The sequence below is a fragment of the Pithys albifrons genome, chromosome 15, assembly GCF_047495875.1.
Source record: "Pithys albifrons albifrons isolate INPA30051 chromosome 15, PitAlb_v1, whole genome shotgun sequence".
Classification (NCBI taxonomy): domain Eukaryota; kingdom Metazoa; phylum Chordata; class Aves; order Passeriformes; family Thamnophilidae; genus Pithys; species Pithys albifrons.
The window spans coordinates 5873534-5895576 of NC_092472.1; the positions used below are offsets into that span (position 1 = coordinate 5873534).

A 22043-nucleotide genomic window follows, 5' to 3' on the forward strand; every position below is an offset into this window, starting at 1 on the left:
CAACCTTAAGACTTCAGAAGAGACATATTTCAGGAACTGCTGTACCCAAGAACAATTTCATAGGGAAAAAGGTAGACCAGGTGCAGCAGGGACCACTCTAGACCAGAATTAAAACTATGTATCACACAGGAGGAACTGGCCTGGCTGAACAGGACCAACATTTTTATCTTGTAACTTTTAACAGTAAAGAAGAAATTCAGGATGCCCAAATTGAGTTCTAAAAAATAGCAGAGGCTCTCACAGAAGCAGAAGTTAAGAGTTGAGCATCACTCTATTTTTGGCTTGTTTGGGTTTTTTTTCTAGCCAAAATTAGCTCCAAACCTTACCTTTTTTTTTTTTTTTCTTTTTTCTTGCCATCTTGGCTTCAGATAAGTTGTATTTGCTTTTCAGCCCCCCACTTCTTCATGGCACCCTTGCTCCCATTTTAGCAAAGCAGGGCAATGTGAGTGCAGCCCCTTGTGCCCAGCCCGGGGGCACAGCCTGGCTCAGACTCCTGCTCTTTTCAGTCTGATTTGCTCCTCACATGGAGGTACAACCACTGATTAACTGCTGCGTAACAGCAGCCTGGGTGCTGTGAGTGAATTCCAGATATACCAGCTCATCCCAGAGCTCCAAACCAGATGACAGTCTTTGATGAAATTTTTGGAGGGCCTGGGCTGAGGCTGCATGGCAGTGTAACCACACCATATGCAGCTACTCGGGCTGTAACCCAGCAGAGAGGCATTCAATTCCTGGAAGGTTGCAAAGACATGTAACACCTCAGAAGCTGTGGCAACCAAGCAGCTGAAAGCCCAGGAAAAACCCGTGGAACCACAGCCCAGCTCCTCCACCTGTGCACTCTGTTTATCCCTATCTGGGCAAGCAACACCACCCTGCTATTCCAAGCACTTTATTCAGCACCACCACAACTAATTTTAAATTCTAAGAGATCAGCTCTGCCAGCTCTGCTATTTAAAGTGCAAGTTAAATATGTTTGACACTCCATACCCCAAATGACAACAAACCAGAATATTTGGACCAGCAGCGTGTCATGCATTTATTTATTTCTTTCTCTGTCAGGCCTAAGTGCTGCACCTTTTCATTTATATGCCACTGTTTGCCCCACAGGCATCAAGCTGGGAACACGTTCAGAAGAGATTAAAATCAACTCATGTGCTGGATGAGGTATAAATTAAAATTACAGCACTGTCAGTCTTGAATTTCAGATTGTTTCTCCAAGCTTCCCAAAATGCATAATGTCAAGTGAGCCTCTGTTTGTTACTCCAGGAAAGGGAAAATATGGAATTTCTCAGCAGCATGGTCAATAGGAATTCTAAGTAAGCTGTCCCTTGTCACAACACCTGATCTCCACAGACACAGTTCTCAAGTGAGCCTTTTAGGGGCTTTCAGGGGCTTTGACCCCTATCGTTAAATAAATCACTTGACTGCATCTAATTTTATGGGGTTTTCTTTTTGGTATTTTATTTCTTGGTCCTCTTCATCATGGGTTACAGTTACTAGGTAGTTGTGGAGAGAAGGGAAAAGGAACAGAAGAAGGGAAGAGGCAACTATGTTGATATTAACAATATTTAACTGTTCTTGCCCAAGACTATTCAAGTTTCAGGAGGGACATATTCAGGATTATTTTTTCACACAATCTTAAAACTTATACACACCATGCAAACTATCTAATATCACACAGCTATAGCTAATTATTAAGTAATATGTATGTCACAAAATTGCTGGATCCAAGCAGTCTTACTTCATAAAAGAGTTCTGAAGTGTGTTACTCTGTGGGGCTTGTGCAGGCTTCATTTTGTGCTTCTGCACCAGCTCAAGGTCTCTAGAAAAAATCCATTCTTATCTTAGCAGCACCTGCAAATTTGTCTTTGGTTTGCCAGCCTGAAAATGTATGAATCCCAACAGTCCCTGAGCCTGTGACATAAATATGCTGTACTAATGTCACGAGCTGTGTATGTAGAGATGGTCCAAAAAGTGGGGTGTGAACAGAGATGTTCACCTGCCTACCTTGGAAAGCAAAGCCAGTGGGAACTGATGGGTGTTCTAATGGCACTGGTTCCCAACGCTGTGCCAGCCAAAGCCACCACTGGCACAGAGCACACCAAACCCAGCTCCTGCCACACCAAGGGTTCTCCTCAGTGGCACCTCCAGGGTGTGCCCCAGCACCCACCTGGTCTCCAGTGGGACGTTGCTGTTGAGCACCCAGCTGTCCTGCAGCTGCACCGACTCCGGGGTGGTGGCCAGGTCGTTGGGCGCCGGAGCCGGCGCGTGGATCTGGTTCCGGCGGTTGGTCAGCGAGTTCCTGTTGAGGGAGTTGGCAGAGGAATGGTGATGGGACAGGGAATGGTTGTGAGGAGGAGGGAGAGGCGGCCTCAGCGTTGACTGGCTGTGATGATTTGAAGGGCCTAAAACAGAAAAGAAAAAGCAATCACGACTGTGTGTGATGGGTCTGCTCTCCTTGGCACTCTCAGGGGAACGCTGCCTGGGAAAGAGGCAAACCCTGCAAAGGGCAAGCTAAGGCTGCTTGGACCTGGAGGCATCAAAACTTGGGTCAATCAGATCAGGGATTATTTGAGATCACCAGCACAAAACAGTGTTCCCAGGCTGCACAGCTGGGATGTTGACAAGACCATATTTAGATTTAAAAATTCTACTTTATGGATTCTCCCTGGAGAAAGTCTCCTCTGGGGAGCAGCCAGGACAGCAGCCTCGCTTGATCATTCCCTACATCCACCCAGAGGAACTTTTTCCTCCCTGTTTCTATCAGGGATTTTAGGAGATGAGCCTTAATTGATTAAAAATAGCTGTTGAGAATATGGTCTTTAGGTTTCTATAAAATTTAACCAGAGATCTCAGTTTCTTTTCATTCACTGTTATTTTACCAATCAGCATCAAATGAACAGGATTTGTGCCAGTACAAGAAGATTAAACTCCAAATATGAAAGAGAGCAACAATGCAGTGATATCTTTCTTATTCTTCCATCTGATAAGGATTTGGCCTGTATTCTTACAGTCAGTAATGCCACAAACACACAGCAAGATCTGAAAATTATGCTACTCTTTCAACCTCTTTCATTGAAAAACAACAGATCATATTTTTAGAGATAAGGATATTAAGATTTCCTCCTTCTTTGAGCGCTTGTATATTTGCATTGATAATGAAAAATACTTTTTTCTAATCATTAATGCAAGTGGATCAAAAAAAAGTGTATGAAAAGAAAATTGAAAGAGCAAGTGTCATTCTAACCATGGTCACTTTTCTATACACACTTAATTACTGGTCTGCATTTGAGTGCAATTCCACACATTGCAATAATTTACATCTAATGCAAACAGCAAAGGAGAATGAAGAAAACAAATACTGTGCTACGAACCACACGCTCTAGACATTGTATCAAGTTGTAGTTTTCTAGTGAACATTAATCAATAATATTAAGAACTGATAACTCTAATGATGTGTGTTTGTTTTTAGAAACTGAAGCAAATTCTGTAGTTAATGAATCAAATAATGTAAGAAAACATCGCAAGGGGAAACCACTTGCAGCAAGACTGATCTTTTCAGAAATGAAACAAAGAAGTATAGAAAAAGTGCTGAACTGATTAATTAGCTATCAGCTAATTAAGACCAATATCTATAAAATCCCCAAATAAACTAAAAACCAAACACATCACATAACACCCCAATCCCCAGAACACCAGGAGGATATTTGACCAGCACAGCATCCTGAGCTGCAGCAGCATCTGCATCCTGCCTGGTCCTGAGCACCCAGCTTGGTTCTTTAGGGACATCACCTGCCAGTGCTGGGTTAGGGCTTGCACTCAAAGATCTTCAAAGACTTCTGTACTTAGATGGTTGGCAGTTTGTCAGTTCAACCCAAGACAGATAAAATGGTAACACCTTCCCAACCTAAAGGATTCTGTGCAACACCCCCAGGAGCAGCTCCCTCCTGGAACTGCCTATCCCAGGGAAAAGCAAGGAAAGCACCTGTTGCTCACAGCAACACAACCTGGGAACAGAAAGAGGACAGAGGTTTTGGAGAGAGGTCATAAATTTTCTCAAGTGTTTCTGTGGGCCCAAGGAAGCACAGGCTGATGAAGAACAGGCAGGTTTACTGGGACTTGTACAAGGCAAGTAGAAGTTGTCCTCTCACAAGAAACTTTAAGTCCTGAATGATAATCAATTCTGCATCCTCTATATGTTGCCTTAAATCCGCACAGCAGTTTCTTTATCTTCTCTGAATGTCTGTTGTCTGAATATGCACCCTGTGGTATTGTCAACTGCTTTAAATACAAAGTCACCTTTCATGGTGAACTGAATTCACCATGAAATGTCATCCCACATTTCAGGGCCATCATATGTGCTGCTTGTCTCACTATCCTTGTCTTGGCCATGTCTTATCTAAATTTGAAAGAAACTATTTAGCCCAGAAAGTTTTATGTTTAAAATCCCATGTGGACCTCCAAGAACATCAAATCTCTAATCTACAGTAGGCCCTGGCCCATTCCACACAGCAGGAAGAAAATGTGTTTGGACAATATCCACACGAACAGAAGCTTAGGTGGAATTATTCTTCTACTCTGTGTTCTGACTTTAAACAAAGCATGTTTGGATTTCAGTAAGTGGATATCTACAAGTGATGGAATACAAAAGGGTGCCCCTGTGTTGAAAGTTACTTCAAAAGCTTCGTGTGCTTCGTGTTTTCTCCACTTACTTGAGATGCAGCTTTTCCTTCTTGAGGATAAGTATGGAAAAGTCCCACCCACATCAACAAAATGGTTTTGCTCTGAGAGCCACAGAAGTGCCAGCTAAATAAAGACTCTGAATCTTGTCACCACAAAATCAGAGGCTGTTTTCAAAAGTGAGCCAAGAGCACATCAATAAGAATAAATAGCATTTCTGTAAGATTAAGGAAGCAAGAGCTGAATTCAGGTTACCACAAATTAATTTAATCCGCCTCAAGACTCAGTTCCCACACAGTAAATATGAGCCACTGTGCAAAGTGAGCTGTGCAGAGGTAACTGAACATCCTCTGCAGCTGCAAATCCTCTGAAATCTGACACAATGAATGCAACATTCAATAGAGAAAAATAAAACAAACACTAATATTAATGTCATATAGATATTATATAGTTTAGATTAAAACATACAAGAGCTTATATATATAAAAAGTACTAACTAGGGAGCACAGACACACGCTCATGTATATATGAGAGAGATAAAAGCTCAATATGCTGCTTCTTCATAAACCTGTTTAAATGAATCAAAAGCAGGAGCCGAACACTATTGAACTCGCCAGGGCTATAAAATCGGATTCACATCTGAACATCTGAGAACTTCTTTATGAGCATCTTTGCCTAAATTAAAACTTGAACGGCAGTACCTGCAAATGTGCTGAGCTCTGAAGTTCAGAGGAGTAAATCTCTCGTCCCCCAGTGAAGGATCAGTGGGTGGAAGGACTGGACTGTACAAGATGACACGCTCTGAGGCCTCTCACAAATTGCTTTATTATTGAGGAGCTTAAACACAGTGAGTGTCTTCATGGAGTACATCTGGCTTTTCACATCAGGAAAGAGATTTTATTTTTTATATAGTTGCCAGTATTGGTGTGGGGGAAAATACAGAGGAAATGATGCCTTTTCTCAATTATTAGTTGCATCAGGAGTTTCACCAGAATACACCAGACCAGCTGAAACATTCCAGATTCAAGGAGAAGTCTCTTAAAACCATAACAAAAATGAGAGAACTGGGAATCTGAAATACTGGCACTCTCCAAGTTTTTAAGTCCTCATTTAAATTCACAAATAAGACAACATTCCTAATTCTAATCAATTCTAGCACACATTGATTGTGTTGAGCACTTGCAAAAAATCAGGGCCCAGTGTCCACATAATCAGCCTGTGATCCTTCAAGAGATCTTACTGCAGTCAAGAACATCAGCAACACTCATTTCAAATTAGAAGCTGAGTGAGGATTAATTGTGTTCCAGTTGAGTAATCTGAGAATACAAAATCTGATCTACATATCTCTGAAGTAATCATGAGCTATACAATCAACTTATTTGGGTTTAATCTGAACCAAAATACTAAAAGAAGACAAAAATATGGTTTTGCTTGGTTCATTCTTTTCTGTGCTGAAACAAACAAACGAGACTAGCACAGAGGGAAAACTCAGCTGAAACAAGATGCAAAATTTCACTTGTCCCCTTGAAAACAAAACGAAAAAAACCACATCAAAATCCCAGAGTGGAGCAAAATTCTGTCATTATGCTGTTCCCTTCCACTGTATACAGAGAGAGCAGAATTGCAGCAGCCTCAAAGCCCCAAGCCCTTGGCTGTGGCCCTGGCTGGGCACAAGGCAGGGGGAAGGCAGCACTGCCATGGGAAACAGTGTGATGGGTGGGCACTGCAGATCCTTCAGGAGCCTCTGCAGCACATCAGTCTTACCCTGGCCCAGCCTGGCAACCCCAGGGAGCAGAGAATGCTGCTGGATCTCACAGTGTTACAGGGACATCAGCGATGGCCACGTGCTCCTGAGCACAAGCTTCCAACCATCACTTCTCTGCTATTTTTACAGTTTAAATGTTGACTAAAATACCAAGTGAAACTTCACATCTGCTTTAACATGGTCAAATTGTTTTTCATAGTTCCTCCAAGGCTTCGGTATGCTGACTTAACACACGAACTGAATCCAAGCAAAACAAGGATCTGAGGAGAACAATTTAATCTCCCTCCTCAGAGATGAAATTCAAAGGAGAATCAGCAGCATCCCTGATCTGAGTAAAGCGATCACTTCCCTGCATCCCAGCTCTTTGTCAATACTGCCTCAAAAAAGTAATGTAGATTTTATCTTAGTTGTGCTGAATTATCCTCTGTGCCATGATTAAATATTAAGCGACATATAAAAACCTTCTCATCATTCCTTTTCACAAAAGAACCAAAACTCACAAATATATTAATTTTCTGAAATGGACAATGATGAAACTATTTCCTTATACTTTAAACAATACAAATATTGAACAAGAAAAAATAACAAAGCTGATGCATTGAAAGAACAAATTCCTTTCAAAGGCCACAGACAACTCCTGTCAGGCAGCTTTAGAATTCCAGCCTGCAGAATTCCTAGTTCTTTGTTCAAGTTCCTCTGCCGCACTGTTTTCTCAAGGAAACCACATCATCTGCCATCACAATGAGTAACTGGTGTTTCACAGAACCACAGGGCCACCTTCCAAGCTAAATTCATCTTCAAAGGCAGCTCACATTACTCTGAGTCAGGGAGCAAAGCAAGCACTGAAACACAACAGTGTCACAGGAGCTGCTGTCTCTGGGGCCAACTGCCAGCCTGGGCTTGTAGCCCTCAGTGAGTGTGGTGGGTGGGACCAGGGGGTTTGTGCCCTGTCTGCTTCAGTTCTCCTGGCTCCTTGCTCCAATTCTCTACATTATTTTATGCAAGGCTATAGTTAAATGGCAACTAAATGTCCTGAAAATGTTTTCAACACATGCTGGAAAGAAGTAAGTTATCTCACTCCTAAGCATGGATACCACTACCCCCCTCTCTTGTTATTTTAAACCCAAAACATTTGCCAGGTGTTCCTTCTTTTGTCTGCATGTTTTTACACTGTTTGAAGCAAGAATAGGTTGAATGACTGGCTGTCATCCCAGACTGTACGTTTTAAAATGAAATTCAGTAAATGTGTGGTATGAAATGGTAAGTCACTTATCAGTGTCTGCCAGTGCACCACAGCCATGTCCTCAGCACAATATTAGAGTAGAAAATTAAATGTTGCTGTGACAAAAAAAAAAAAAGAAACAACAAAAAAGCCCAAATAAAAAATACCCCAGTGCTTACCCACAATATCCAGACAATCACAGAAAAAGGGAAAGGTGGTTTAATGGATCGAGTCTGGGACGTTGTCATAGTTTCTATATCCTGCTCTGGCTGAGCCAACCCTTGAGCAATCGTGGATGAATCACTTGTTATCTATAAGCACCTTTATCCATCTCCTTTTTCAGAGTGCTGAAGGTAAATTAGCTCAGCACTCAGAGGGCAATCAGATCCTGCAGCAGGAACAGGCAGCTCTGCCCGGTGAGCTCTGCCAGCCCCGAGGTGGGGCTGGGCACACAGACCGCGACTGCTGCCCCTGCCACACTGCCCGCACCAGAGGTGCCCAGACTGCTGCCCCTGCCACACTGCCCGCACCAGAGGTGCCCAGACGTTCTGCACACACATCCAAGGGCATCCAGACAGAACCAGCCTTCCTGGAGCAGGAATAGTGGCTTATTATCAGCATGGCTGGAGCCAAAGAAATGGCAGGTTTGGTGACTACGCTGGATGGGTCGGCTGGTTGTGAAAAAGCCATCCATGTGCACACTCAGAGAAGACCCTTCCCCAGCAGTTTGATCTGAGGGATTACAGTCATATAACCAATTCTCTCAAGTGAGGGTCACCTACAAAAAGGTTAAAACCTACTGCCCTACACAATAGTACTATCTGAGACATCATGTACTAATTGCATTTGTTGAGATACATCACTTAAATATTCATTATTGCACTGCATGAGGTGCACGGGTTGCATAAAATAATGTCTAGACAATGGCAAAACACATCACTTTAATAATAATAATGCTTTATGCAGACTCAGTGTCCTGTGGTCCTTTTATATACGTATATATATGCATATGTGTATATATATGTATATGTGTACATATATGAAAATGTAGGCATACTACTTCTAATTTTACCTATTGTAAAAATGAGTCATAGAGAAATTAGTCATCTTCTTTTTAATTGAATAATAATCAATGCATCTCATATATTTTCCAATCAACTGTTTCATTTTGTTTTCCAGTACTATATATACTATATATGCTTTTGTTTTCCAATGCTATACATACATAAAGCATATTTCAGAGTTTAAGGGTGTGTTTATCTTCTCCAGCTTAGATACACAACTCTAGTATGAAGAAGGCACTGATGTAAGAACAACTAAAAGGAAGAGCACACATACATGTTTCTAAGCATAGAATCGTAGAATGGATTGGGTTGGAAAAAAACTCAGAGATCATCCAGTCCAACCCTTGGTCCAACTCCAGTCCCTTTACCAGATCATGGCACTCAGTGCCACGGCCAAGTTCAGTTTAAAAACCTCCAGGGATGGGGAATCCACCCCCTCTCTGGGCAGTCCATTCCAATGCCTGAGCACTCCCTCTGAAAAGAATTTTTTTCTGACATCCAGCTTAAATTTCCGCTGTCAGAGCTTGAGCCCATCGTGCCCCCTTGTCCTATTGCTGAGTGCCTGGGAGAAGAGACCAACCCCCACCTGGCCAGAACTTCCCTTCAGGTAGTTCTAGACAGTGCTGAGGTCACCTCTGAGCCTCCTCTTCTCCAGGCTAAACACCCCCAGCTCCCTCAGCCTCTCCCCATATGCTGCAGTCCCTTCACCAGCCTTGTAGCTCTTGCAATGAAGTTCATCATTACTGTCATTACTGAGAATCACACCACAGAGAAAGCAAAGACATGGTTTTTCTGAGCAACATACAGACATTTTTCTGTACACAAATATTTAGTCCAGCCACAGAAGCCTGGGGACATTTTACTTACAGCAGTAAAGCTCAAAAACTGCTGCTTCTTTGGATGGTCCAAGGGGGAGCCAGAAAATTTTCCAGAGTGACATAACTGTGCCATAATTCCCAATTCATTGTGAGTCTGGAGTCAGGTGCCACAGAAAGTCATCCCTGTTAGAGCAGCACTTTGGCTCGTGCATCACCCACTCAGCACACCCAGCTGGCTTCCAAGGGGGCAAAAGAAATGCGAGTCAGGCATGGTTTAATGCATTGAACTGTCCTGATTATTTCAGAAATGTCACAGAATATATTACATGTTGTCCAAAATAGAAACAATTTTTTGTTAACCTCAACCTCATAGAAAATATATAGAAAAAGAGTCTCTCAAAATAAAATACTAAAGTAACTTTGTCACAGGGAAGATCTAATAGGAGACTGAGACCTCAGCAATGTCTAGGTGAGCTTTTTACTAAATCAGCCTTCCAGGTACTGCAGATCTTTAAGGAAGGAAAGGTCTATCAGCAGAGTAATGATTTCAAATCCTTCTGTTGCCCTAAGTCTGTAATGTCAAGTTTCACCACTGAGAAGTTTGGCAGCTGAAGTACTAATGAAACTGAATATATTGAACATGGCTTTCAACATCAAGTAATTTCTGTTTCCCAGGCACTATTACCATCTCTTCCCAGTAGCACTAAGTTTTGTCAACTGCTGAATTTTTTTCTAATTCCATCCTATACTTCTGCCTTGGGGCAACTCACCAGAATGCACACTGCACAGCAGTCTAGATCCTTTTCAGTTCATCAGCAGGATCAACAAAAATATACTACTTTTCTTGTCTAAAATAAATTAAAAAGCAGTTGTATCTTACTACAATGCTCTTCAATGGGTTTTCAGGGTTTGAGTGTATTTTTCCCTAAAAATACTTATCCTATTACCCCTTTGGTGCAAAGAAAGCATGAAAATGATAATTAAATACAGTTTGACCTTTAGGCTGAACCAACTGGTAATCAAATGGTGGAAATAACCCCTGATCTATAAGCATCGTTAACATGAAGGCTCACTGACATACACCAGTAAATACAAGGTTCATGGAGAAGCTTCCTGGGAGAATTCAATTTCACAGCTCCTGGGAAGCCAGTTATTTACTACCAGGACCATCTGTTTCCCAACATGTAGAACAGGTAAAAATAATTTGTGCAGAATATATGGAAAAAGTAAGAAGAATAGTTGCATAATGCTGGAGTAAAGAAAAGCAAATATAACACAAAGTACATGTTGCACTGAATCAGGCTTTTCAATGGGTTATTTCTCTTTTCAAAAGCAGGCAAGGTACAAATAAGTACAAGACAGAAACAGGGATTTGTCTGTCTCCAGGGTACTGCAAGCTGCAATAGTACATGACTGGCATTCCTTCCACAGGCAGCAGGATTTCATTTGAATTCTTTATTGGTTGGTGTTGGACAAAAGAAGAATGTCACAGGCCATTCAGATAAGAAGTCCTGTTGAAGTTTCCTGACTTTTCAAGGTGCTAGAGAGAGGTTACCTTTGGCTACCACAAGTAAAAGGTTCTGTTAGAGGAAACCATGAGTTAATGAGTAAAAATACAGGTTATCATAAAGTGGTGTATGAAAGCCCTCACACAGCTCATCACTCAGCAGTACATGAGCCAACATTAAGCCAGCAATTGTTAGACAAGTTTTTAATTAAGAGTTTTTATTGTGTGAAGTAAAAAAATCCCAAACAAGCAACACAATAAAACAAACACTGCAACCCCACAGCAACCCATGGTAAACCAGAAAACTTGATACAAGATGATTTTGGCTGTGAAAATGCTGGGTCTCTCCCCGGATGCTGCAGTTGGGCTGGGACTCCTCCAGGCACAGTGCCTGGTGGGACTGGCTCCAGGGGCTGAGCCCACCCCAGGGTGTTGGGTGTGCTGCCTTGGGCACAGCTCCATAGCAGCCTCCACACTGCAGCTGGCTCCCAGTCTGCTTGGAGAGCAGGAACATTAACTGACCAACGCCAGCACGATGAGCCACCCACTGAGCTTGTGCTGCCCAGAGACCCTTCCCACAGCACTGCAGCAAATACTTCACTGCTGCTGCTTTTACCACAGACAAATTGACTGCAAGCTGGAAAACCACTTCATAGCACAGCAGGAACAAAGCATTCCACTGAAAACTTTGTCCAGGTGGAAAAGACCAAGAGTTGTCTTATCTAAATAGCATTACCAACACTTCACAGAGATTTAGTCTTCATCAGGATGTTAAACTTGCATGCAACTCTATGTGTGCTTGAAGAGAATATGGATTTCTTTTTTTTTTTCCTTTTTATAAAATACACCTGCCTAATCAAAGTCAGTGAAACAGAAAACACCATCCCTGCTGCTGTCCTGGGACAGTGCTGCTTGCCCCTCTGCCATCCTGTGCCCAGCTGACCCAGCAGAATGCCAGTGCAGCCGTGCCTGGGGCTGCCACTTTCAGTGTGCACTGCTCTCACCTCACCAGCACGGAGAAGGCAATCGGATCCACAGCCTGAAGAGACTGTGTAATCATCCTGGCAGAAACCAAACCCTCAAGTGCTCCCACATTACCAGAACTAACAGAAGGCAGGGAACTGTAATGCCTTTGGGCAATGCTGCCTGTTCCCAGTGTCAAGGGAGGGCGAACAGCACAGCCCTCCCCATGATCTGTGTTTCTCAAAGCACAGCTTCACCCCAGCTACTCACATCAACTCCATCTTTACATGCTCTTCTGTCTGAAGCCCATGGGTTTATGTCTCTGACCAGCAGTTCAAAGAGACTCAAGAAAAGAGCCACAGATATTTGGTACTAATTGAGAGATGAGAGAACAGATTCCATTTCCTGGTTAAGGTATGAAAGCAGCAATCATAATTGCATTATATAAGGTTTCTTCCTTCAGAATGTCTGACACCACAACTAAGTGGTGTTTACAACCATAAGAGAAAGAGCAAAAAACCCCAACTCTCAGGTGCAATGTTGTATTACTAATAATGACAGTGGCAACATTAAAGAAGAATTTAAAAATGGACAAAGAGGATGACCACAATGTTTTATCCAACTACAGTCATATGAGACTACAGAGCAGTTAAACATCACAATTATAGTTTGGCTAAAACCTCTGGATGAATACCTGTTACCTTGTACAAATTCCTAGCAGCTTTTTCTAATGATGTGAAGCAATCAAAACCTATGCCTGAAATCTCTGCTTTACCCTGAGTGTGAATGGCTGGAATCCCTGAGGCAGAAAAACTTTGGGGAAGGTAAAGCCATAATATGATGAATTTCAGCAAACCCACAGACTAAGGGACAAATCTTTTTGACAAGCTGACTTGTGAAATCGTGGCAGAGGTGGAAAGGAGGTGAAGATTCTGAAATCAGTCAGGTAATTCTGCCTCTTTAAGCCACGGGGCAAGGAAAGAATCAGCAGAAAAGGGGAAAAGACACTAAATAAATGTGTCCTGTGAGCTCTTACAGTAGCAGGACAGTGGTCTGCTACACAGAAAAAAACCTTCTTGACTATTATTTCTAAATTAATACACAAGAGAAATCGATGTTAAGTCTTCTGTAGAGAAAAATTCAACCCATCAAGACTTCTCTGCAAGGACCTTCTATCAACCACATTTTCTAAGGAACATTCAGAAACAGAGAAGTCACCAAGCTTAAGAAAGTCAAGAGAGTATTTTTCCCCCTAAATATCTATATATTGAAAATGAAGTTTTTTTCATTACATTGTTACCAGCAAATTACATCTATCTACAGCTTTAGGTAGTGGGATACTTATTAGAAGTCTGTACTTATCATGGAATGAACCACGATCAAATTATTTAAAAAACAAAGTTATCTAGTTAAATTATTGCTGTTAGGCAGCTCTGACTCTCTGTGCCAATAAAGTTACATTACAAACTTTTAAAAAAGAAATTAAGATCCATTCATTCTTAGAAATTTTCTTGCATCTGATATGTGTGAAGGATTTTAATTTACACTCATGTATCAACTCAGACAACTTCACCAACAGTGCAAGTTATTCTGATAACAAAAAATCAGACTGCACTTTCAGAAGGGTGTCACAAGGTGGGTACATGTACATGGCAGTTGGATCAGGAATAAGGAGGATTTTGTCTCAGGTAAGTCAAAAATTAGGGTAATATTTGACAATACTGAGAATATCTCATGTTCTCTGCAGTGTCTGCTGTGTGTTCTTTTAATGTGCTTCAGAAATGAAGCCTAATAAAGTAAGGATGTCATCAGAATTTCACATCACAAACTGAAACAGAGAGAGCAGTGAACGAATCTGAAATTGTGAGACCAAGCCCTTCTCTCCCAGTTTGCTCCTGGTCTTTTCCTTCTTCCAACAGGCCTTCCTCATCTGACACATTTTCACCTATTATAACAATAAAACTCGTAAAAAATAATTCCAGTGGGTGCTAAACAGAAAGTATTTCATATTTAAATTTAACTATTGTTTTCAGCCAAGTTTGGTTTGGCTGTTTGGTTTGGTTTTGTTGGATTTTTTTGTGGGTTTTTTTTGGTTTTGTTTCTTTGGAATGCAGAGTATCTTAATTAAGTCTTGCAGTAAGCAGAAACAAATGGGGAAACTTCCACGTTGGATAAAGACCTGGAAATGCAGTGTCATTGTGCCTGATCTTTTAGCTGGCTTTTAAAAAACAACAACAAAAACCCCCAAGCCAAACCCCTACAGCTGATCAGAAATTTTCCAAGTTGTGTGCAGCACAAGCCCTGCCCATTGGAGAGGTTTCCATTTTTGAGCTTATGTCCAATTAGTATATTTTAACAGCAATGCAAGAGCACAAGCCATCCTCTGCAGGGCATGCAAGCCAATCATCCTGAAAGCTTAAAGGCTGTTCCATGCATATTTTCCACATCATAAAATAGTCTGGAATAAACCCCAAACTGCACATCAGTGGAGGATGCTGATACACATCTTGATACGGTTTCACTATTTCAATTTACTTGCATGTTTTTGATACAAGCTCAGGGAAATATGGCATGAATGGGGGAGAAGGGAATCAACTCATGCTGTACTTTGTGTTTTTATTAACTGAGACTCCACAAAACTCTAAATTTATGAAATACTCAAGAAAAAAATTATTAAATTATTCATCAGTGCTAAGACAATTAAGGAGAAAATGAAGGAACAAGTGGAATCTTGGTCCTGGGGGAGAACAGCTGGTCTCCTCATTAAAAGTATGTTTTGGCAGCAAAACACCCTCTGAACAGAGGGAACCTGCTGCTAAAGCAGCCTCAGAGTCAAATTTAGGAGCAAGAGACAAGGCCAGAGTGATGTGGAGAGTAAGGTGGGTACCAGGGGCGTGCTCTGGGTATCAGTGTGAGGCTGGCACAAGCTGCACAGCCCCTGCCCTTGGCAGAGAGATGTCCTGACTCTGTTGCACTTTGGAGCCACAGCATGAGATGGGAGCAGCCTCAGCCACTGGGCAGCTTTGTGCTCATGTGCCAGACTATAAAAAAATTAGCTTAAAACTCAAGGGAAGATGCTATTTTTATGGAATTGAGCCAGCACAGGCAAAGACAGCACAGCCTGGTGCCCAATGCCAGAGCTCTGAGGGGGGCTGAAAGACTCATCATTAAATGCTATCACTCCCTTCCTTCTCATCCTTCTCTTTCTGCTACCTGCTATCTTTAAGTGTGTGGGGTTTTTTTCACACTTTCCTTTTGTAGTTTTTAATTCTTTCCATCCCTGCCACAGCTCAAGAGATTTACCCCTTGGCTCCTCACCTCTTGCAGTCTGTCCTCCAAGATAATCCATTTACACTCCTGGTAAAACAAAAGCCAACCACTAAAAGACCAGCTCTCACTCAGAGGATCACAAAGGACCTGTTACAATTCCACTGCTAAAATACATGATTAGTGACAAGCATGACCTGTTTTCTTTAAAGATAGTATCCCTAAAACATGCCTACAGCAAAACCCCCCCATATTTCTGTAGCATCTGCTGAACCCCCCACTCACTGGCAACATCTTGTTCTGTATTTTTCAGAAACTTTTTCATATAACATCAAGGCCCATAATTCTTTTGTGACGCAGAAATCCAAAATCAGATACTTCATCTTAGTATTGTCCAATCTTACTCTCTAGTTAAATAAATCATTGCTAAAATTTTCCTCCCTAAATGCCATGCTCTTCTTTCCCATATTTGCCCATCTGTGTGGAGTATCTGTACAGCTGAAAGCAGAAAAACATAACAGGGTTTTTTTTTCTAATCAAATAATTCTGCTTAAAATTGTTAGTCCAATCCTTGCACAAATACAAACATCTTGCATAACTGGCATGAATTCTGACATCCCTGCACAGCACCAAATTACTCTCAGCCTGTTTCAAAACCTGATTCATCACAGAAAATATAACAATTCCCACTCCAATCTTTCTGTATCTATTTGTTCACTTAGGTCAGCTGGCAAAATAAGCATGTTAGCCTTTTCTCTGCTCCAGATATGTCATCCCAAAGCAAGTTTTGCATAAAAAGAAATGGCATGCTACTATCTTTGTAACAGTTATAGAGCCTTGGTTATAAATACTTCAGATGATGCTCAGACAGGAACTCAAGTGAGGCAGATTTCAGCTCTTCACATAAACAGCACGGAGAGTTACAGATTCAATTGGAATCAAACCTATACTAATTTCCCACGGATGATCAGCAGAAAAGGAAGCACAGATAAAGCAGAATTTCTGAAGTGATGGAATTTATACACATCACATTGCAAGTTATCAGGCACACAGAGTTATCTGGACAGGTACAGGTACTGGGCATTAACACTTTGATGTACAAAAGTGATCCACAGGAACGAATCCTGAGCAGGTGAAGGAAATAAATCCTGCTGGCCCTGAGCGGGGCTCCCAGTGCCAGGCTGGGCTTTGGGGCAGGGGCAGGGACATCCCTGCCCTCCTGCAGCATTGGCCCTGCCAGCCCAGAGCCACCAGAGCGGGCAGGAAGAGGAGCTGGCAGAAACATTGCTGGGAGGAGCAGTGGGGTGGCAAAGGCGAGAGGGAGCTCCAAGACAACCTCGAGGGCAGAGCAGGTGGGTTGGAAGAGGAGAAAAAGGAGCAGAGCTCCTCCAAGACAGCTGCCTTTCTCTTCAGGCAAGATTCAGGGTAAATGAAAAGAGAGGGAAACAACCAGGAGATGTGAAGGATGGGACAAGGGAATTGCACAGGTAGGAGAAATGCAGGACTGAGCAGGGAAAACTCCACTTCCCACTTCAGGCATATCTAGGGGGCTGCACCACATACAGACACATCTATACCGTTAATTACCTGTAAATACACATCCACCCCTTTTTGATTAGTGCTACAGATGAGCAGCAGCTTGTGTTACACACACCTTTCCCCTGTCCCAGTAACACTATCTTGTTTCCAAATTCAGAGATATTACTGTGAGGTCCTGTAACACCTAATTCTTAAACCTCAGTACTCTTCCAGAGGGTTTTAAAAATAGGGAGCACACAAATATACAAATGTTAAACAGTAAATTAAAAATACACTTTCTTGGAAACATCATTATTCTTTCACCACTGTTGCTTTTGAAAATCTGTGTCACTTTTCTTTCTCAACAAGGAGCACTTGTGAAAAATGGTTCTGGGAAAGAACACAAAGCCATGATCTTAAGCCGTGTTACAGAAATTATTTGAATCCTGCTACTTAAGAGGTACTGTTTGAAGGGCCAGCCTCAGCTGGGAGCAAAGACTGATAAAGGAATTCTCTTAAACCTAACGCTTGAAGAGACTACTTTTGGAGTCAATCCTAATCAAAGCAAGCAGTGACGAGAGTAAATTAATACTTCTATTTGTTATTCCTTACTCATAAGAAAAGATTGTTGTTTCCTAAGCTAACATAAACTGATCTGTCTCTTCTTTATGCATTAACAATTAATATGGATTCAACTTATAGACATCTGTAATGCTTTGGGCTGTATTTATGGCGTGATAATTGTCATTTTGAGGCAGAGAACACCAAGATGATAGAAAGAAATAGATGAACTGTTCACTCATGCTCCTATCTAAGGGACAACACTGTTATCTTGTTACAAAATACTGCCCCAAGCAATGAAAGTTTCATAAATCTTTTTTCCACCGCTCTTGTCAGCTTCTATTTTTGCCTGTGGCTGAATGTGATTATAAGCTGTTTTCAGCGTTACAAGGAAACAAAGTGATCTAGAATATAATGACTGGGGAGCATTTGGGAGCCCTCCTGAGCTGCAGGATATTTCCAGCTGCTTGCGGAGCTGATAACGGACTTAATAGAGCTAATGATTTCTAATACCACTAACACAAGGCTATTTTCACAGTGGGTAAATAATGACTCTTTTGTTTTGGAAATAGTTAAGGAGTCGTGTAGATGTTTGATAAGCACATGATACAGTATAAATGCAGCAGTATTTAGGTAACTAATGGTAGATTGCACCAGAGCTAGAAGATGATACACTTTTCTATTTCCTTCTAAGAACTTCAAAGTTTATAACCCCGTTAACACCACTGTGACAGCAAGGAGATTTCACTGTAAACAATTACAAGTAATGTTTTAATCTAAGCATAAACCCACATCCATTTGTTTCAGTGCACTGCATCTTTGTTTTTATGTTGGTAATTAATATTACAAATCTTCACGAGAAATAAAATAAAAACTAATTGGGTAGTAAAAGAAATTTTCTTGAGGGTTGAACACAAAAACTGCATCAATGGGGCAAACTATGAATAGCACATATTCCCTCAGTATTTTACTTGATCACAACTGTCTGTTTCTGATGAGGATTAACAAGATTTGCTTTGTTTCCTCCTTTCCCTGGGTGTAATCTGGTGTTCCCCACTCCCTGGCACGTGCTCCCACCAGGGAGAACTCAACTCTGTAGGCTACAAGATTCCTTGCAGGTTTGGGTTATTTTTATTGTGTTTTTGGTTTGGTTTGGTTTCTTTTGTTTGTTTGTTTCAGGTGGGGTTTTTTTGTTTGTTTCCTTTCTTTTTTGTATTTAGTTTGGCTTTTTTAATTTTTTTTTTTTGTTATAGGATTCCATACCGAACAGGATTCCCTGGATGGGATTGTGTTCCCACAGGCTCTGTGTCCCTCCCTCACCCCAAACAGGTGGTGTCGAGCTCCTTACAACCCCAACTTCTTAACAAGAACAAAGAAGGTTAATAAAGCTCTGATGAAGGCAACAAAGCAACATTTCAATAAAATAATTCAAGTTAGACAGAGCTCCTAAAGTCCAAATGAAAGAAAGAAAAGGACTTATGGCATGAATGGAGGATAATAAATTGTGTAAGGCAATAAAGCAATATCTGCCCATTATAAACTTTACAGATTTTAGGAAAGCACATGATAACCCCCATTGTGATGCATTTTTTACAAATCTGGAAATATTACAGGAAGCAAAGCAAAAAATAATTAAATTTGCCTAACTGTATTTCAAGGTATGGCTTCAGTGGTTAAAGAAAATGCAAACTTCAGCAAAGCTGCTGGTGTCAAACTGAGAATGCAATCTCTTCTCTGCTTTGTCTCTGCCATTGCTTCATTATGGGGAAACAACTGGGGAGTGGGACAACAGAGATATTTCATGGTCTCAGAGTTAATATCAGGTTTTGTTTATGCTGGTGCTACAGCAGCTCTGAATGACAGGTCAAACATGCAAGGAACAGCACAAGATTGTTCCACATCACACACAAATCAGGTTAAGTATTGTGAAAAATACATCTATAGGAACAGCAGGCTTCAAATTGGGTTTTGTATCAGGAGGCCAAGAAATACAAAGTTTGTAAATTCATACAGGAGACAGACATGGCAAAGCCAATGGATTTAATCACAAGGAGACAAAACCATGATCAAGTAACGTGACAACTGCAATCACTGACTTCTATGACTTGTTCAAATGATTCTTCTCCCTTAACACAGAAAGCCACCAGATGCTAATGCTTTCAGAATATATCAGGTACCACATTAATTGAATTCCTAAACACTAAGATTCAGAAATCAACTTTTTTTTTCTTTTTTTTTTAAGTTACAGAAATTCAAGAGACATCAAAAACTAAGCTAGAGCAGAGAACACAGCTGGCACAGCACTGCCAATCTGAGAAGGATGTCAAAGGCCTACACAATCTGAAAACCAAGAATATTGAGCAACTTTGAGAACAAGATGAGTAAGCTGCTCAAAGAATAAGAATTAAGCATTGCTTAATTAAAACCAGCTACAGTATCACAGGGCAGAGCTATATTACATGCATTAGCATATAAAAATGAAAAAGTAGGTATTTTGGAGATCAAGGAGCTCTTCTCTACTGATACAGGAGTTGTAATGCCAACCAAAATTACATTCAAACATGAAGATTAGGAATTTACAACAGGAAGAGACAGCTGTTAATGAAAAAGTTAAAAATCAGACATTGAATTCAGTATTTTCATTTAGAAAATGTTTACAGAATGAAAAAAGTATAGTAGGGGGTATTGAGCAAAAGATCTTGAAACTTGAGAAAATACAGAGGGGACAAATCTTGCTAATTCTAGAAGTTAGCACATTTCCTTAAAAATAATTACAGTACAATGTACTAGGCAGCCCTTCAGAAGGAAGCAAAGCTTTGTAACAGGTGGTGGGACAGAAGATGCAATTCAGTGATGACAAATGCAAAACCAACTTGAAATCTTCTATCAACTGTTGATCATAAACTACTTAAATGAACACCAAGAGGAGAAAGGTGTGGAGGGATGAATTTTTGTGAACAGATAAAGGAAAACAAGTGTAATGCAGCAGATATTCCAGGCACTCAGCAATAGGACAAGGGGGCACAGGCTCAAGCTCTGCCAGGGAAAACTGAAGTTGGATATTAGAATCAAATTCTTTGCAGAGAGAGTGCTCAGGCATTGGAATGGGCTGCCCAGAGAGGGGGTGGATTCCCCATCCCTGGAGGTTTTTAACCTGAGCTTGGCCGTGGCACTGAGTGCCATGATCTGGTAAAGGGACTGGAGTTGGCCCAAGGGTTGGACTTGATGATCTTGGAGGTCTTTTCCGACCCAATCCATTCTATGATTCTATAACATTCTAAATCCATAACAACAGAGGCAAACAGCAAACCTGTGAAGCTCTGACATCAAATGATGGAGTGAAAAACAATCATGGGCTGACCTATGCCATGCCTTGTGCTAACAGGCACAAACAGGCCACGTTAGGAAACACAGCATCATTCCCCAGGCTGGGGGAAAGGAGGGCTGTGTTCTCCCACATCCACCCTGCCTCAGTCAGGCTCAGCCTGGGGAAACAAGCAAAAAAGATTTAAAACCTCCATAACACAACTGTTCTCTGTAAACTCAGCATTTACCAAGTGAACCTCAGAGCGTTCTGTGCTGCAGACAGAGCTGAACCAGGAGAGGAGAAAACAGAACTTTCTAGGCCCATGACATCCCCCAGCTGGCACACAGCCTGGCAACCACATTCCCAAAACTCCCAGAGCTCTGCATGTGCATTTGTGCCCTAGTGAACACAATCCCAGCATTTCTTTATTGACTGTGCCCCTGAAAAATTTGTCCTCTCTCTGTGTGTAATGTGGACTCAGGTAAGAAGTCTTACTGGTTCTGTTAAGGAATTAAGAATTGGAAGAAAAGGTGTGCAGATGCACATTTTTGATGCTCAAATCACAGCTGAGTGAAGTCATTATTTCAAAATCAGTCAGTAATCTCTCCAAGTGAGTTCATATACTGGTGTTTTAGTGAGACACGTGTGCACATCTGACTTAGGCAGCTAAAAACACGTGTTTGTCACCATCAGGTGACAAGCACAGATTTTGGCCATACTTTGACATGTCTTGCACTAATAAAGGAAAAAAATCTACCCAAGGGGCCAGGTAGCCTCCAGGTGGCTGGTGATGGACTCCCCAAACACAGCCCTGAATACAGTGAGGGATTTCAGACCCGACAGCCACTCTGCTCTTGCTTAGAAGGACGGGAATTCTTGCAGCAGTCTCAGCCTGGCATTTCTCTTGGGAGATCACCTACACTGCCAAAGCCCACAGCAACACCCTTCTCTACTGGCATAAAGTCACCAGGTTACAGTACCAGAGCTCTTCATCAAGCCCAATGTGCAATTCTGTAAGATGTGTGTGCACAGCTACTGCAGACACCAGATTCCTGAGAGCCTCTGCAGATGGTCCAGCAGCAACCTATTTTGGAAGCTGTGTCTGGCAGAACCCCACCTGTCCTGTAGCTTTGCCCATGTGGGCAGTGTGGCCAAGAGCCAGTGCCCAGCAGGGAGGGCAGAGGCCAGGCTGGGGCACTCTGAGCTCTACTATGACTGAAAGGCATCTGGTAGTTCAGGCCCCCTGGGTCACACCAGAACATCCCTAACTTGTCCATGGGACTGTGGTTTCCCCAATTCCAAAAGCAGGAGTCCTGTGCCCATATCCTAAGCACAGTTTATAGCTGGACATAAAATGTACTGACAGAAAGT

The 22043-nt window shown here is 41.7% G+C and overlaps 1 protein-coding gene across 11 annotated transcripts in view; it reads right to left on the bottom strand.

Annotated features, from left to right (window-relative positions):
• TENM2 (teneurin transmembrane protein 2) overlaps nt 1-22043 on the bottom strand; it is a 585930-nt gene that overhangs the window by 182357 nt on the left and 381530 nt on the right. For all 11 annotated transcript variants that reach the window (XM_071570619.1, XM_071570615.1, XM_071570614.1 and 8 more), the window contains one exon: nt 2171-2405. In XM_071570619.1, the coding sequence (XP_071426720.1) occupies nt 2171-2405 (235 nt within the window). The remainder of the gene's footprint in view (nt 1-2170; nt 2406-22043) is intronic.